General features: G+C 61.0%; 3 protein-coding genes across 3 annotated transcripts; 1 reads left to right on the top strand and 2 right to left on the bottom strand.

Moving 5' to 3' along the window:
- Positions 1 to 1,062: 1,062 nt before the first annotated feature.
- LMJF_28_1580 (phosphonopyruvate decarboxylase-like protein) lies at positions 1,063 to 2,310 on the top strand (the record flags this gene model as incomplete). The annotated part of the gene is made up of 1 exon (XM_001684389.1): positions 1,063 to 2,310. The coding sequence occupies one exon, from the start codon at positions 1,063 to 1,065 to the stop codon at positions 2,308 to 2,310; it is 1,248 nt and encodes a 415-aa protein (XP_001684441.1).
- An 8,179-nt stretch (positions 2,311 to 10,489) lies between these two features.
- On the bottom strand, positions 10,490 to 11,530 carry LMJF_28_1570 (putative hydrolase, alpha/beta fold family; the record flags this gene model as incomplete). Its single annotated transcript, XM_001684388.1, has 1 exon — positions 10,490 to 11,530. The coding sequence occupies one exon, from the start codon at positions 11,528 to 11,530 to the stop codon at positions 10,490 to 10,492; it is 1,041 nt and encodes a 346-aa protein (XP_001684440.1).
- Positions 11,531 to 13,621: 2,091 nt separating this feature from the next.
- LMJF_28_1560 (conserved hypothetical protein) lies at positions 13,622 to 15,307 on the bottom strand (the record flags this gene model as incomplete). The annotated part of the gene is made up of 1 exon (XM_001684387.1): positions 13,622 to 15,307. One exon carries the CDS (start codon positions 15,305 to 15,307, stop codon positions 13,622 to 13,624), a length of 1,686 nt encoding a protein of 561 aa, XP_001684439.1.
- Between the last annotated feature and the right edge of the window lie 222 nt (positions 15,308 to 15,529).

The following is a 15,529-nucleotide window of genomic DNA, read 5'->3' as shown; positions in this document are numbered from 1 at the left end:
CCACGCGATGGGGCCTGTGACGGGCCTGGGGTGTAGAGTGGCATTCAGCTCATGTTGTGCGGCAGAGAAGGGACGCGTTAAACTAAACAGGCACACGCGTACAAGTCAGCCTCTGCGACGGCTGTTGGTGTGGTCGTCATCGGCATGTGCGTGCCTCTCCCCTGCGCTTCCGCTTCTCGACGTTGCTTTTACGCGGGTTCACTTGCCCTCCCGTGAAAGGGGCGAGGGTGTGTCTCCGAGAGAGGGCGAGAGGCTGCCGATCGAACAAGAAGAAAAGCAAAACTGTGCGCTTCCACGCACTCGTTCTCACGGATATTCCACTGAGTTGAAGCGCCACTCACGTACCTTTGGCCGACATTGAGGGCAAAACGGTCACCCGGCCGTCGACAGTGTAAAACAACTTGTGGGGCGGCGCGATGGGAGGAGGAGGAGGAGGGGGGTTCGCTGCTCCATAGAGGGCGCGTGTTGCTTCTTCTGCATCGGCCCACCCCCACACCTCTTTGCTCTTGTTCTGCCATTGCTTTCTCTTGATTTTCCCACTCCGACTCCCGGAACTGCTCTCCATCTCGCTTCTGCCTTCTTTCGCCCCTCGCATGCTCGGTCGCGTCTCGTCAACCTGGTGTTGCAGCGACAGAGACGCCGTGCCTTCCACCGGGTGGATTCTCCCGCGGGAGGTCCGTCTAGCGAAGAGTCCGTCCCGCCTCTGGCGAACATGACGAAGACGGTCGCGCCCCCGAAACCTTCCACCATATTGCACGCCACCACAGAGCCCCTTGCGTTGGCTGCGCTACCCGCTCGCTTCTTTTCCTTTGCGTTCTGCATCGGGTGTGCCCGCTCTCCTTTTGCCTTGTACTGCCTCTCAGCGTCTCTGTATTACGCGGTGACCGGTGTGCACGGATGTCCCAAGTTTCCTGCTCGCTGTAACTCGAAGCTCCTCGTTGCTTTCTCCGTTTCCTGCGCGACTTCAGCCTTCTCTTCGGTTATCCCCCGCGCACTTTGCCGGGCGTGGGCTTTTCGACCCACGCATCCTCATCACCTTTCTCTTCCCTCTGTCCCCTTCCCATGCTGCGCTGCTGCCGCCGCGCTCTGGAGGGCAACAAACAGCTCTCGCCCGAGTACCTGGTCCGGTCCCTCAAGAAACACGGCACCAGCGCCTTCTTTGGGATGCCCGACTACTACTTGTGCCCTCTCACCTCATACCTGACCGATAAGACGGCAGCGGGCGAGTACGTGATGGCGACCAACTGCGGCAACGCCATGGCGATGGCGGCCGGCTACTACCTGTCCACCCTGCGCACCCCATGCGTGTTCATGCAGAACAGCGGGATCGGGGACTCCATGAACCCCTTGCTGACCCTTTTCCATCAGGATGCCTACCGCATGCCATGCTTGGTGCTCATGAGCTGGCGCGGCAAGGTCGACACCGCGGACGAACAGGCGAAGCCGGGGCTGGTTGCACAGGGACGGCTGACGGAACACTGCTTGGCCGCCATCGGCATCCCGTACGCGATCATGGGCAACAGCCTCGATGTTGCAATGAGCTGGGACGTGACAATGGACAAGGCGTACCACCACTTGGCCTCCGAGAAGACACCGTTCGCGGTGCTGCTGGAGCCCGGAACGCTGGCGCCGTACATGCAGCGACGTCCCGACGCGGACGCGCTTCCCACGGCGCCACTTGACCATGACGCGGTCGCCAATCAAGTGTGTCGCCAGTTCAATGCAACGGACGCGTTTGTGTGCAGCTGCGGGAGCGTGCAGGAGTCTCTGCGCCGCGCGCGGGCGACGATTTCCGGCGACACAGCCGCGCAGGATCTTCTGCTGGCAGACTCGCCGGGCCACGCGGCAGGCGTGGCGACGGGTATTGCCTTGTCGCGACCGTCGCTGCAGGTCGTCTGCATCGAGGGCGACGGGGCTGCCCTTGTACACCTTAACGCAATGGCGACGAACGGTGGCCTGAAAGCGATGAAGAACGTCACCACCGGTGCTGGACTGCTGCAGAACTTCAAGCATATTGTGGTAAACGACGGCTGTTACTCGATGGAGGGCGGCCAGATCACGGCGGCCTTTGATGCCTCACTGACGGGCGTGGCCAAGGCCTGCGGGTACTTTGCCGTGCGCGAGGAACCCGTGATTGAGCTTGGCGATCTTGTCGCTTCTTTGGCTGAGCTTCGTCAGTGCGACGGCCCAGCCTTTGTGGAGGTGGTGGTGAGCAAGACGAGGACCTCGTCTGCTGACGGGAGGGTGCGTCGAAATCTGCAGGCGGAGAAGCTTCGCTTTTCGGAATTCTTGAATCAGCCCAACGCGTAACCATGCGTAAGTGTGTGCGTGTGTGTCTGTCCTTGCGGATTACACCAAAGGACAAAGACAGCGAAGGGAAGAGAGAGGGGGGGGAAGGAGGAAGCGAGGACTGGCAGGCGGATACATCATCGCACTCGGTGACACGGCAGGCTGTGCGGAAGAAGATCGGTACGTGACCCCTCCCCCCTAGCTGGAGGTTATTGGTCGGACCGCAAGGAAGGCGAAGAAGCAACCAAAGCGAAACGACGGTGCCGAGCATGCCACCACACCATGAAAGGGTGTCAGGTCTGCCTTTCGTTACTCTCACGACTCCTGCCTCATTTCGCATCACTGCGCTGCACATGGCAACGCGCATCCCGCCTCCTCCCCCTTCCGGTATTGCGGATGGGTTTTGATTCGTCTGCCGTGCTGCACCTCGAGGATGTGTGCAGGCCACTCTACACATGCCACCTGCATTCCAATTTCTCTCTCTCTCTCTCTCTTGCCGACAACAACAAGCGGGGGAGAGAGGTGCCACACATCTAACCATGCACACCTGCGTTACAAGCTGTGACACGCCCTTTATGCTCTAGTCCTCTCTCACGTCTGATGCCGCGCGTCTAGCACAGGCGCACAAGAAACTTTCATCTTAGTCTGTGCTACGTTATTATTCTTTTTCTTTCTTTTCGAGGAGGAATGACCGACCGTTGGCTGTGATGCGCCCTTCCCTTCCTCCACCCCGTCGTCCGGACGACGCCGTGATCAAGTGAGAAACAACACAAACCAAAATGAAGATGTGGGGTGGGGGTGGGGAGGTAATGTGAAGGGGAGACACAAGTACTAACATCAACGCGCGCGTGTCCGTGTGTGCGCGTCTGTGCGACACATCTCGCTTCGCACAGTGGTGATGATGGAAGCATCCTCATCAACAGGGGGACAGCTCCCCGCGGCTCACGTGATGGCCCCTCCCCGTCCAACTCTCTCGCCCACGTCAGCGCAGAGAATGTGTTTGTATGGTGGGTGGGTGGGGAAGCCAAAGAAAAAGTGGAAGGACGAGCCGGATCTGCCTCTGCCCGCACAACAAATTCCCATGCGTACACCGGGCACATACACCCGCAAAGACGCAAGCAACCACAGCATATTACGTTCTGAGATGCTCAACAACCGTTAAGCTACATGCCACAAACAGCAACTCGAGTACAACACCCAGCATGTCCTGAGGTGAGCGGACACTTCAGGGCTTCCCTGCTGCGTGAACGGAGACACTTGGCTGCCCGCAGCCAAGGGAGGGCTTGCACGACTTCGCATGACACACACACATGATTGCAACAAGTAGCAGTGGTGTTTGGCTCCAATAGCAGCGAGAGCAAGCAGCGATTCTGTATTTGAGGAAAGTGTACGTGCCCACGCAGAGAGACGGGAGCGCCCACGACCAAACGAGAAGCGGATCATCATACAAAAAAAAACGATACAAGACGACAAAGGCGAAGACAGGCTCACATGGACTTGCCGTGGTAACGGAGACACGGAAGGAAATGGGTGGTGGCGGTGGTGGTGGTGGTGGGTGACGGCGCACTTTGGCCTGCGTGACTGCCACTGCGCGCTTCAGGAGCCTTTCCCTCGTGCCGGGTGTGGGTACTGGCGCCGCTGCAACGTTGGGGAGTCTCTTTGCAGCGGCGCTGTCGTGGTTGTTCCACGTGGTGAACTCTCTCGGTACTCGCACGCCGAGTCGTCGTTGCTGGGGCGGCCAGATGACGCGGCCCGAGGCGAGGACGGCGCCCAGGGCGATGGCGAAGACGGATCCTCCACGTCGTCCACCTTCAAGGCTCGTTGCACCCAGCGCTTGACACTCGTGTCCGTCGCCTCTGTCCACTGAACTCCCCAGGATTGCGTGCTGAGCACAACGCTGCGGAAGGAGCGAAAAGTGGCTCGCATATCGTGATCATGTGTCCTCGGCGGCGGCGGCTGTGCCGTGTTGCACGGATCATAGTCCTCCCTACGCGGCACGCCGCCGTAGGGGTCGCACACGAATGGTTGCGCCGACACCGCGTTTGGGTCAGCGTCGGGGAAAAGCCACTGCGGCTGCTCCTCCGACGCGCGGCTGTCGGCGCTGGATTGAGGCTGCGTAGGCTCCATCCGCCGCGTGCGCCTTGGCGACGTCCGCCAAGGGATAGCTAACAATGATGCCCCCCAGCGGATGAAGCGCACGCGCGAGAGAGACTTGTGGAGGCGTGACGAAGGGGCACGACACGCGTCGCTGCGGCGCGCGATCACACACCGAAGGAAGGAGAGACGGGAGGGGGGGGGGAGAAGAAAAGAGGGTCGAGCTGCTCCAGCGACCACACAAGTGACTCGAAGTTGAGCGAAGACACGGTTGAGGACGCTGGAAGAGGGAAGGCGCACGAGGAGGGAGGTGGGGGGGCAGAGGGGAGAGAGAGCTGCGTGAGCTAAAGGCTGGCGAAACAACAACAGAGGAGAAACACAAGGAGAGGACAGAACAAAAAAGATACAGAATTGTGTGTGTCTGGAGTGCGGGAGGGAGGGAGGGGGACAAAATGGAAGCGAAGGGGAAAGCCACGCGAACACAACAAAACACCTGTGACGAGGGCAGCACGCGCATGCAGGGGGAGGGGGGAGGGGAGAGACCAACGAACAAGAGTAAGAAACAAGGAAAAAGAGGGAAAGCGGAGAAGACACACACACACACACGCACAGAGAGAGGGAGCCGGAGGGGGGGGGGAGAAAACGGAGGAGCGTGCGAGATGAGAAACAAGAGCGGCAGAGAGAGAGAGAGAGAAAGACTCACAAACGTGAGAGGGAGGGGCAACAACGAGAGGAAACTACGGAGAACGACGTGACGCAAGCGAAAGGAAAGCAAAGGAAGACAACAGGGCGTGCGAGTGAGTCTGTGATGAGAGGGAGCTTTTCTTCGTTTCTTGTGTTTCCTTCTGCTTCCGGCAGCGAGGATGAGACAGGAATCGAGGGGGGAAAATGGAGTGTGACGGAGAACAGAACAGAATAAAGAGGCAAGAATGGGATGGAGGGGAAAGTTGAAAGTTCTGCCAGGGCAATGCGGGCTTACACACACCACGTCCGAGGAGTACGAGGCACACACACACACACACACACACACGTCCAAGGGGGTCAGCAAAAAAAAAAACGGGGCCCAACTAGCCCGTTTTCCGACGAGGATCAACGAAAGAGCTGCTGCTTCGCGCTTCTTTTTGTTTGTGTATGTGTGTGTCTGTGAGTGAGCACGGTAAGCATGCGCGACAGTGACAACGCTGCTCTCGCTTTCCTTCCGCTCCGGTGTATGTTTTTCTTTTCTCCGAGTGTGCTAGGCAGTGAGAGCAGCGCCCTCACCGCTTGCGTTGCTGTTAGGTGAGGTGTGCGTCAGTGAAATGGGAGGGGAGAGAAAGAGAGATGGAGGAAAACAGCGAGGAGGGATGAGGGTATGTGGATGAAGACATTAGAGGAGGCATAAGTCGGCAGGTCCCCAGTGAACGCTAGTCGGCCGGATCCGCCATTTTCCATCCGTTGCCTTAGGAGTCCCTGACTTCGTTCACGACATTCCGCAGCTACCGTTCAACAGCGTCCACTCCAACTCTTTCAGCGCCCATTTTACGTGGGGTTTGTGCGCTTCCTACCAGTCGGCTCCTTTTTTGGGGAGGTGAGTTGTTGTGGCTTCCAACACAAGCGATCCTCTCTGCTGCCTCATTCACCTGCCATACTAAAGTGCTCTGATGGCTAAGTGCCAGTCCACGCGCCGGTAGCTAGTGCCTGGTTCGGACCTAGCCCGTGGTCCAATACCTGGCCTTGCTCCCCACTGCTAGGCTTGTCATCCACGTGCCTTGAAGCAAGAAACATAGGCACTTCCCTTAAAACCATATGCAGTTGCCTAGCGCTTAGAACGGCCGAGATGGTCGCTCCAGTGCGCCTCAACGCCATACGGCTTTCCCAGGCTCCACGAAAGTACCCTTTACAGGGAACTTCTGTCGTAGCGCGTTGGGATCGCCCGTGGTTCTCCGCTATCGCGTCCACCCGCTCCCAGTCTGCACACACTCGGTTCGCGGCGTTATCTTCGGCTTGCCGGCGCTCGCCTGCTTTGCCGAGACCTCGCCTGCCTTGCCGGGACCTCGTCTGCCCGCCAGGTGGGGAGGCTCTCCCCGGCTATCCCGTTGCGCCGCCGCGCCTCTCGCTGGCTTACTGGGGCTCCTCTGCACTGCCGGCGCTCGCCTGCCTTGCCGGCGCTCGTCTGCCTTGCCGAGACCTCGCCTGCCTTGCCGAGACCTCGTCTGCCTCGCCGAGACCTCGCCTGCCTTGCCGAGACCTCGTCTGCCTTGCCGAGACCTCGTCTGCCCGCCAGGTGGGGAGGCTCTCCCCGGCTATCCCGTTGTGCCTCTCGCTGGCTTGCTGGGGCTCCTCTGCACTGCCGGCGCTCGCCTGCTTTGCCGGCGCTCGTCTGCCTTGCCGAGACGCCGCCTGCCTTGCCGGCGCTCCCCTGCTTTGCCGAGACCTCGCCTGCCTTGCCGAGACCTCGTCTGCCCGCCAGGTGGGGAGGCTCTCCCCGGCTATCCCGTTGCGCCGCCGCGCCTCTCGCTGGCTTGCTGGGGCTCCTCTGCACTGCCGGCGCTCGCCTGCTTTGCCGAGACCTCGCCTGCCTTGCCGGCGCTCGTCTGCCTTGCCGGCGCTCGCCTGCTTTGCCGAGACCTCGTCTGCCTTGCCGGGACCTCGTCTGCCCGCCAGGTGGGGAGGCTCTCCCCGGCTATCCCGTTGCGCCTCTCGCTGGCTTACTGGGGCTCCTCTGCACTGCCGGCGCTCGCCTGCCTTGCCGGCGCTCGTCTGCCTTGCCGGCGCTCGTCTGCCTTGCCGGGACCTCGCCTGCCTTGCCGGGACCTCGTCTGCCTTGCCGAGACCTCGTCTGCCTTGCCTGGACCTCGCCTGCCTTGCCGAGACCTCGTCTGCCTTGCCGAGACCTCGTCTGCCTTGCCGGGACCTCGTCTGCCTTGCCGAGACCTCGTCTGCCTTGCCGAGACCTCGTCTGCCTTGCCGAGACCTCGCCTGCCTTGCCGAGACCTCGTCTGCCTTGCCGAGACCTCGTCTGCCTTGCCGGGACCTCGTCTGCCCGCCAGGTGGGGAGGCTCTCCCCGGCTATCCCGTTGTGCCTCTAGCTGGCTTGCTGGGGCTCCTCTGCACTGCCGGCGCTCGTCTGCCTTGCCGGCGCTCGCCTGCTTTGCCGAGACCTCGCCTGCCTTGCCGAGACCTCGTCTGCCTTGCCGAGACCTCGTCTGCCTTGCCGAGACCTCGCCTGCCTTGCCGAGACCTCGTCTGCCTTGCCGAGACCTCGTCTGCCTTGCCGGGACCTCGTCTGCCCGCCAGGTGGGGAGGCTCTCCCCGTCTATCCCGTTGCGCCTCTCGCTGGCTTGCTGGGGCTCCTCTGCACTGCCGGCGCTCGCCTGCCTTGCCGGCGCTCGCCTGCTTTGCCGGCGCTCGTCTGCCTTGCCGGCGCTCGCCTGCTTTGCCGAGACCTCGCCTGCCTTGCCGGCGCTCGCCTGCCTTGCCGGCGCTCGCCTGCTTTGCCGGCGCTCGTCTGCCTTGCCGGCGCTCGCCTGCTTTGCCGAGACCTCGCCTGCCTTGCCGGCGCTCGCCTGTCTTGCCGGCGCTCCCCTGCTTTGCCGAGACCTCGTCTGCCTTGCCGAGACCTCGTCTGCCCGCCAGGTGGGGAGGCTCTCCCCGTCTATCCCGTTGCGCCTCTCGCTGGCTTGCTGGGGCTCCTCTGCACTGCCGGCGCTCGCCTGCCTTGCCGGCGCTCGCCTGCTTTGCCGGCGCTCGTCTGCCTTGCCGGCGCTCGCCTGCTTTGCCGAGACCTCGCCTGCCTTGCCGGCGCTCGCCTGTCTTGCCGGCGCTCCCCTGCTTTGCCGAGACCTCGTCTGCCTTGCCGAGACCTCGTCTGCCCGCCAGGTGGGGAGGCTCTCCCCGGCTATCCCGTTGCGCCTCTCGCTGGCTTGCTGGGGCTCCTCTGCACTGCCGGCGCTCGCCTGCTTTGCCGGCGCTCGTCTGGCTTGCCGAGACCTCGCCTGCCTTGCCGAGACCTCGTCTGCCCGCCAGGTGGGGAGGCTCTCCCCGGCTCCCCCGCGGCGTTGTGGAGGGCGAGTGGGCACGGGGGTGGTTGTGTGGCCGACGCCCGTTGAATGCAGCACAGGCCATGTAGCGCGGAGCTTCGAAACCACCGACGGGCGCTGTGTTGGTGGTGCGTGGTGGTTAGCTTTCTGGTGTACCCTTGCCATCGCTTCGTTACGGGTACTCATGGTTGGCTAAGCGGCAGCGGGTAAAAGGGTTCGGACACCACAGCGGAGGAGGCACCCTGGTAGAAGAGCGAGTGCGCAGCTCATGAATGACGGTAGGGAAGAGCGTCGACGAGTGGTTGCGTTGCGATTCTGTGAAGGTAAAAAGGGGCACGGTGCGAGAATGATCGGCAGCAGTGGCGGCGCCGCTACCTACAAACCGACACGAAAACTTGGGGCTGCATGTCTGGTATGCGGCATGGCACACCTGCACCACTTTTTCCGCTGTTTGAAGTTGAGTAGGAGGGCGGGACGCAAGTAACAAGCACACACACACACACACACACACACTCACACAGTAGAAGCGGTTCGATGCAGAGGGGATGGGAAGGGGAGAAGTAACCATGGTGTCTTTGGGAGCGGGAGAGAGGGGTGACGAAGAGATGTGGCACTTGCCGTGGCCAGAAGCCGCTGTTTGTTTGTATAGCTGCCATCGCGGAAAGACGCCCCTAATAGCGCGGGGACCACCCCGGCGTGGTATGCGTCAGGGCCCCGTGCACCCCGCACTCTCTGTGGAGAAGCCGCGCCGCCGCCGTCCCCCCCCCTCCCCATCCCTGCCAATGCCGAGCCACCGCTCCTGGCGCCGACAGGGTCTAGCGCCTGCGACACGGGGAAGCCAGGGTGATGTATCGCGACGGACGCCGGCGGCCAGGTCTGGGCTGGCGCTGCGTGGGAGCCACCGGCAACAGTGAAGATGTTTGCACCACGGGTATGCTCGGCAGAGTGTCAGCGTGGCTCGAGCGTGTGTCACCCGGCACAACGGGAGCGGCTGTGAGGCTGCCTGCGGAGTGGGGGTGGGTGGGGATGGAGACAGGAGCCGTGCTCAGATGACCGAGTCGGCGCATCGTTGTAACGCGCGTCTACCGCTGCTTCGCACCACGCGATGGGGCCTGTGACGGGCCTGGGGTGTAGAGTGGCATTCAGCTCATGTTGTGCGGCAGAGAAGGGACGCGTTAAACTAAAAAAAATGAGAACGAACGCTCGCGTAGCCTTGCGATGGTGTGGTGAGTTGCATGCCCACTGCAAGGGCGGTATCGCGAGGAAAGGGCCGGGGAGCTGAGGCCATCTTCGGCCACATGGCATCGTACGGGGGAGTCGATGTGGGTTTTCTCACCACACGCGGCGCCTCCTCTCTGTACCTTTCTCGTCTTGCCGCCTCGTCCGCCCTTTTCCAGGGTTGGGCCAACAAAGGCGATTGAGCGAGAGGGGTGACTGACGGACGGAGGACGGCTGCCTAGAAGGCACATCGTGCAAGGCTGCGCTTCCACTGATGCACCAAACTCATGTCGGCGCACACGCACACGCAAGCACAAAGAGGCGTTCACCCACCGTCGGAAACTGAAAATTAAAACAAGGAAGAAAGAGGCATCAGATAACAATGGTGGCTCGAGAAAGCGAAAGAAGAGTAAACAAAAGGGAATCGGAATAAACGGGAGAACGGAAGTACACGTGCTCATGAAGAATAGTAAAGTAACGTTCGTGTGTGCCTGGTTATTGTGTAGTGATGCTCATGCGTGCCTTTCCATCACTCAGCACCCGTGACTGCGAACATCTGTTGAAGTACTCGCAGTCCAGCACACCAGCAGACACGCACGCACTCCCAGACGGGAAAGAAGGTGCCGTAGCTACCAAACACAGCGCGCGCAAGAGAGAACGCTGAGGGGTGAGTAGGAAAGCAGACTGGTGAACGCATAACGGCGAGAGAGTCGGAAAACGACGACGACAACACCAAATAAGAGTGGCAAAGCAAAAACAAAACAAACGAAGCGAGCATAGAAAAGAGGTCAGGGAGACGCTGGGGAAATCACCGGCACATCGACGCGAAGGCAAAAAGGGAAAAACGCAGTTCCCCACACCCGTGTTACTCAGGACGGCTTCACGAGGCTCATGTTCAACAGGACTTCATCTGCGATCGGCTTCATCAGCTCCACCGGCAAGTCGTGGCCAAGCCGAGGAAAGATCACCAGCTTCGCGTTCGGCACCAGGTCGGCAAGCCGGTAGCCGTTTGCCACCGGTATCACCGGGTCCTTGGTACCGTGAAGGATCAACGTTGGGCAGATCACCTTGCGCAGGCCCTTGGCGCGACTCGGTGCACGCATTGCTGCAGCCGCCTGCCGCTGCATTCCGCGGTCGTTTCCCACGCCGTTGCGCTCGTACGTGCTTAAGATGTACTTTTTCACCTTCTCCAGGTTGTTCTTGTACGCGCCCTGGCTCAGGTAATCAATAAACCATGCCATGTGCGTGGCACGGTCCTCGGCGCTGTTGCTGCGCGGCTTCACGAGAAAGCGGGCATACTGCAGCAAGCTCGGGTTCACAACGTCCGCGCCGCCGGCGTGGGAGAAGAGAACGTTCAGGCTCAGCACGCGCTCCGGGTAGCGGATCGCCATGAGCTGCACAATCATGCCGCCCATGCTCATCCCGAAAACGTGGGCCTGGCGGATGTTGAGTGCTGTCAGCAGCCCCATCCCGTCTTCCATAATGTCATTTAGGACGTACGGTTGGCGTTCACGGATGGACATCCACTGCGGCAGAGAGAGCCGGATGAGCGCCGGGGGGTCGAAATCGTCGAATTGTGTGGAAAGACCTGCGTCGCGGTTGTCGTAGCGAATGACGTAGTAGCCCTGATCAACAAAGAGCTGCACGAAGCGCAGGGAGTAGCCCAGGAGAGAGTTGCCGAGACCCTGCACAAGCAGCAGGCACGGGTTCGAGGGGTCACCGAAGGTGTTGTAGCAAATGGTGACACGCTTGCCGGTGCTGGCGCAGGTGCCTACCTCAATGAATTTGTCCTCAAAGTCGCCAAGTATATCTCGCGCTTGGGATGAGAGAGCCGGGGAGGTGTTGCTCTTCCTGGTTGGCGGCACACTCGTCTCGACCACCTCCGAGGACAAGGGAAGCGTGGTGCTCATGATGTTTTCGTGGATGCTTCTGGCAGCTGATCACAAGCGCAGAGGGACCACAATATTGAGTTGAAGCGGGGGTGGGGGTGGGGCGAGAGAGAGAGAGAGAGAGAGACGTGACGCGATAAGCGCGGGTTTCGGACTCGTGAAGCGTATGCGGGTATGTGAATGCGTGCCCTCTTGTCTGTGCTGATGAGCAAAAAAGAGAGTAGGGGAGGGGGAGAGGGTGCTTGGCTGTGGGGTTCGATGAATGAATACGTGGTATAAACGGTGAAGCTGCGCGATTCCTCGTTTTGCGACGAGGGAGAGGGCGGGGGGAGGGGACGGAAGGAGGAAAAGGATGGTAGAGCTGAGTCCCTGCAGATCGCGTCCGAGCCTTGAGAGCGAGAGGCGAAAAGTAATCGGCGTACTTGTGCGGACCTCGCGCTGCGCAGTGCCGTAGGGTAGCACGTGCCCAACGCTGCGTGAGGAAGGCTTAACTACGATCACGCGGCAGGAGAAGAAACCAAAGGAAAACAACAACAAAAAAAACGACCGAACACATGCAGAGAAGGGAGAGAAGGCGCGCCTGCGTCTGCGTGTTCATTTTTTGTTGTTGTCGTTGCTGTTGTTGCTCCGGCAAAATGCTTGCTCGAGGCTCCATCTACCCGGAAGGGAAGCACGCGGGACGACCAGCGCGAAGGACACGGATGAGCTGGCGGGATGTGATCAGGGTGCGAACACCGCACCACCGTCAAAGACGTGGTGTAAACAGAAAGAGCGACCAAAAGAAAGCAGCGAGGGGGGTCGATGAAGTAGCGCGGCCTAGGACAGCGGAGACACGAAAGGGGATGGAGAGTACCAAGGGGTGGTGGCGCAGTTACACACACGCGCACACGCACACACATACACACATCGCTGGACAGATATTGGCAACAGTGAAAGTTGGGCTGGGCTTTCACATGCTTGTCGCAGAGCTGCTTCGCTCACACTGACTGTCGTGTCTCACACAGCGGCAGCGGGTCGGAGAGATTCCCGCTGCATGAAGCGACACTTACCTCGGAGTTCGCATGGGCCATCCCACAGGTCCGCGTAAGACCCGATATACTGCAGATGTGGCCCCGCCGCGTTCACGTACCTGGGCTTGTGCACCAGCTGCACCGCAATCAGCCTGTAGACAGCCACAAGCGCAACAATGGCGGCCACGAGGCCGCCAATCCATGCCTGCTGCCATTGTTGCCGGCCCCGAGCAACTGGGTTGTGAGCATCGCTTCTGTCGTAACGGAAAGGAAGCTGTAGAGGAAGGTGACTCTCACCGCGCTGCGGCGGCTTCCCAGGACGGGATCTCAGTAGCCGGACCCCTCCGTCACCTCATGGTCATCCAGCACGCGCGTCACATTCGCCGTGCCGCCGTGGATGCTGCACCACATCGTGCTTGCAGTGGCGGAGTCATTCAAGGTACTGGTGTTCTATACCGCAGCCAGCAACGCCGTCACTGGCATGACCAACGACGGTGTTGTTCAGGTTGTCGGCGCTCTGGACGTCGTCACACTGGAGGAGTCGGTGTCGTCTCCCCCTGAAACACCACAACTGAAGATCCTGTGGGAGGACGTGTTCAAAGCAGCGGCCATGGCGCGCGGCAAGACGCACGTAAGCCGCCACCACAGAAACGCCGTCGATGCAAAGAAACGTTCGGAGGAGGACGGGAGGAAAGAGAGCGAGGAGAGTTGAGCGGCGACGTGGAAGGGGTGGGGGTGCTGATGCGATTAGCGCCGGGTCGAGCATCATCTGGCTTACCATTGCAGGCGAGAACCATCTCTCTCCACGCGCGCGTGCATGTATGTGTACCCGGCTTTTGTCCCTTAGCAGCGTTCCCTCTCCACGTTGTGGCCGGCGTGTCTCCGGTAGCGGGGATGGGAGGGAAAGAAAGAGATGGCGGGGAGCATGCAAATGGTTGCCGCTCTCTCCTCATTTCTACTTTCAAACACGAAGGAGCGCCTCATCGCGGACAGAGACGCCTTGGTATTTCGTCACTCTTTCTTCTTGTGAGCGTAAGGGGGCATATCCAAGAAGCCGAGGAAAAGGAAAGTAGCAGCACGATCAACCAGCACATCCGCTTCACTAGTCGCTGTCCGAGTCGTTGTCTGTCGAAGTGGTGGTTGTGGTGGTGAGTGTGGAGGTGCTGCTCGTGTCCGTCGAAGAGCTAGAGTAATCAGTGCTGCTGTCGCTTAGGCGATTGCGCGACGAAGACGCTGCGTTCGCTGCGGCGCTGCGTGCTCCCGCTTGTTGGTTCCGTGCCCTCAGCGCAGCGGCCTGCCGTTGTCGGAAAAGCTCCTCGGTGCTGCTGACGCTGCTGCCCCTTCCGTCATCGCCACGCGCACCATCGCTTGCTCGCCCGTCGTCGGTGCTCACCACAGTCAGCGCAGCCGAGGTGACCTCGGTGAAGTCGTCAGAGGCGTAACTCTCGGCACCAGCGGCATCCTCTTCCATTCCGCCGGCGCTGCGACCCGGCCCGCCGCGCCGTGCAGCAGAGAAATCGGCTTCCCTCCAAGGCCCCTTGCGGTACGGCACGGGGTCATCCTCGTACGCTTTCACAATCTCAACTCGAAGAGGCAGCGGCAAACGTCCTTGTCGCTGCTTCTGGGCTGCTCGCAGCGCGTTCACGTGACGGTAGTGAGTCGACTCGTGTGCCTCTAGCTGGTCACGCAGCTGTTGCACTTGGCGTCTCAGGGAGTAAAGGTGCAGCGCTATTTCCTTCTTCGCGTCATCGGAGAGAGAGGCGTCCGTCCGGTTCGCCGAAAGCCAAGGAAGAGGTGCCGCGACCTTAGCGGCAGCAGCCCTCGCCGCAGGTGCCTCGGTGGGCGCATCTGCCAATTCGCTCCTGGCTGCATCTTGCTCTGTCGCCATGCATGTGGAGGCATCGGCGCGTGCGGGTGCTGCTTGCTTCGCCAGCTGGGCACGGGGTGGGGCTGCGACACTTGCGCGAAAAGCCGCCGCGGTCAGCGGCGTCGACGACAAAAGATGAGGAGGACGAGACGAAGATGCAGGAGATGCGGACGACGGAGGGTGGAAGGCGCAGGTAAGCTGCTGCTGTGCGTTGTCGAGTGTGACTGTTTTCCACACGCACTCGCGCAGGCGCCGCTCGAGCGCGGCTGTGACGTCGGCAAGCAACGCCTCGTGCGTTCCGGCCAGTTCCTCGCTGACACGCACCTCGCGTGCGCGTGCTGCGGCGTCGGCTTCCATCTCAACAGCTACGCTTGCCTGCACCGCGGCTTCCACCCTTGTCACTTCCGGTGCGTGAGGCTCGAGAGCGTTGGCAGGGGGTGATGGGGCAGTCCTGCTGAAGGAGGCGGATGGCGTGTGCGGCGATTCTGGCTGCGTCTCGTCGACTAACGTTTCTGTATGCGGGAGCTGAGGACCGTCCCTGATATCGTCACACGGCTGCAGAGACGGGGCCGCTGACGGGTCGGTGGCTTCCCTCTTCTCAGAGACGCATTGCGGTTGCGGATCTGCATTGGGCAACGATGGCGGTGTTCTCGTTTCCATGACTACTGTGGCGACACGTGGGGAGAGAAGCGTGGCGTTGGCCTCTGGGTCGGCATGCAACAAGGTTTCCCCGGACTGGTTCGACCCGACCGACGCCACCAGCGAGCTCAGCCAGTGCCGCCCGTCGCTCTCAGCGCCTTTGCCGGTGTACGGCGAGTGGCGAGAGGGAGGTTGGGCGTCGCATCTCACAGGTTTCCTGTCGCAGTAGACCTCACCGAGGTAGTTGGCGTAGGCCAGTCGAAGGCGCAGCGGAATGTCCATCTCAGACGCGTAGTCCCTGTTCACATGAAGGCGGCCGCTGTTTATGCGCTGGTGACGCGCGTGTGCGTGTGACGCGTGACAACAGTCCGTGTCACAACGTGAATGTATGTATATGCAGATGTATGCGCGTGCCTCTCTAGCCGAGTGCCGGCTTGGAGCAGAAGGAGGTGAAAGGGGGATAGGGAAGGAGAGATGCGACGACATCGCGATCGAGCGACCACC

Source organism: Leishmania major, chromosome 28 (assembly GCF_000002725.2).
Source record: "Leishmania major strain Friedlin complete genome, chromosome 28".
Classification (NCBI taxonomy): Eukaryota; Euglenozoa; class Kinetoplastea; order Trypanosomatida; family Trypanosomatidae; genus Leishmania; species Leishmania major.
This window is presented reverse-complemented; position numbering and strand designations above follow the sequence as displayed.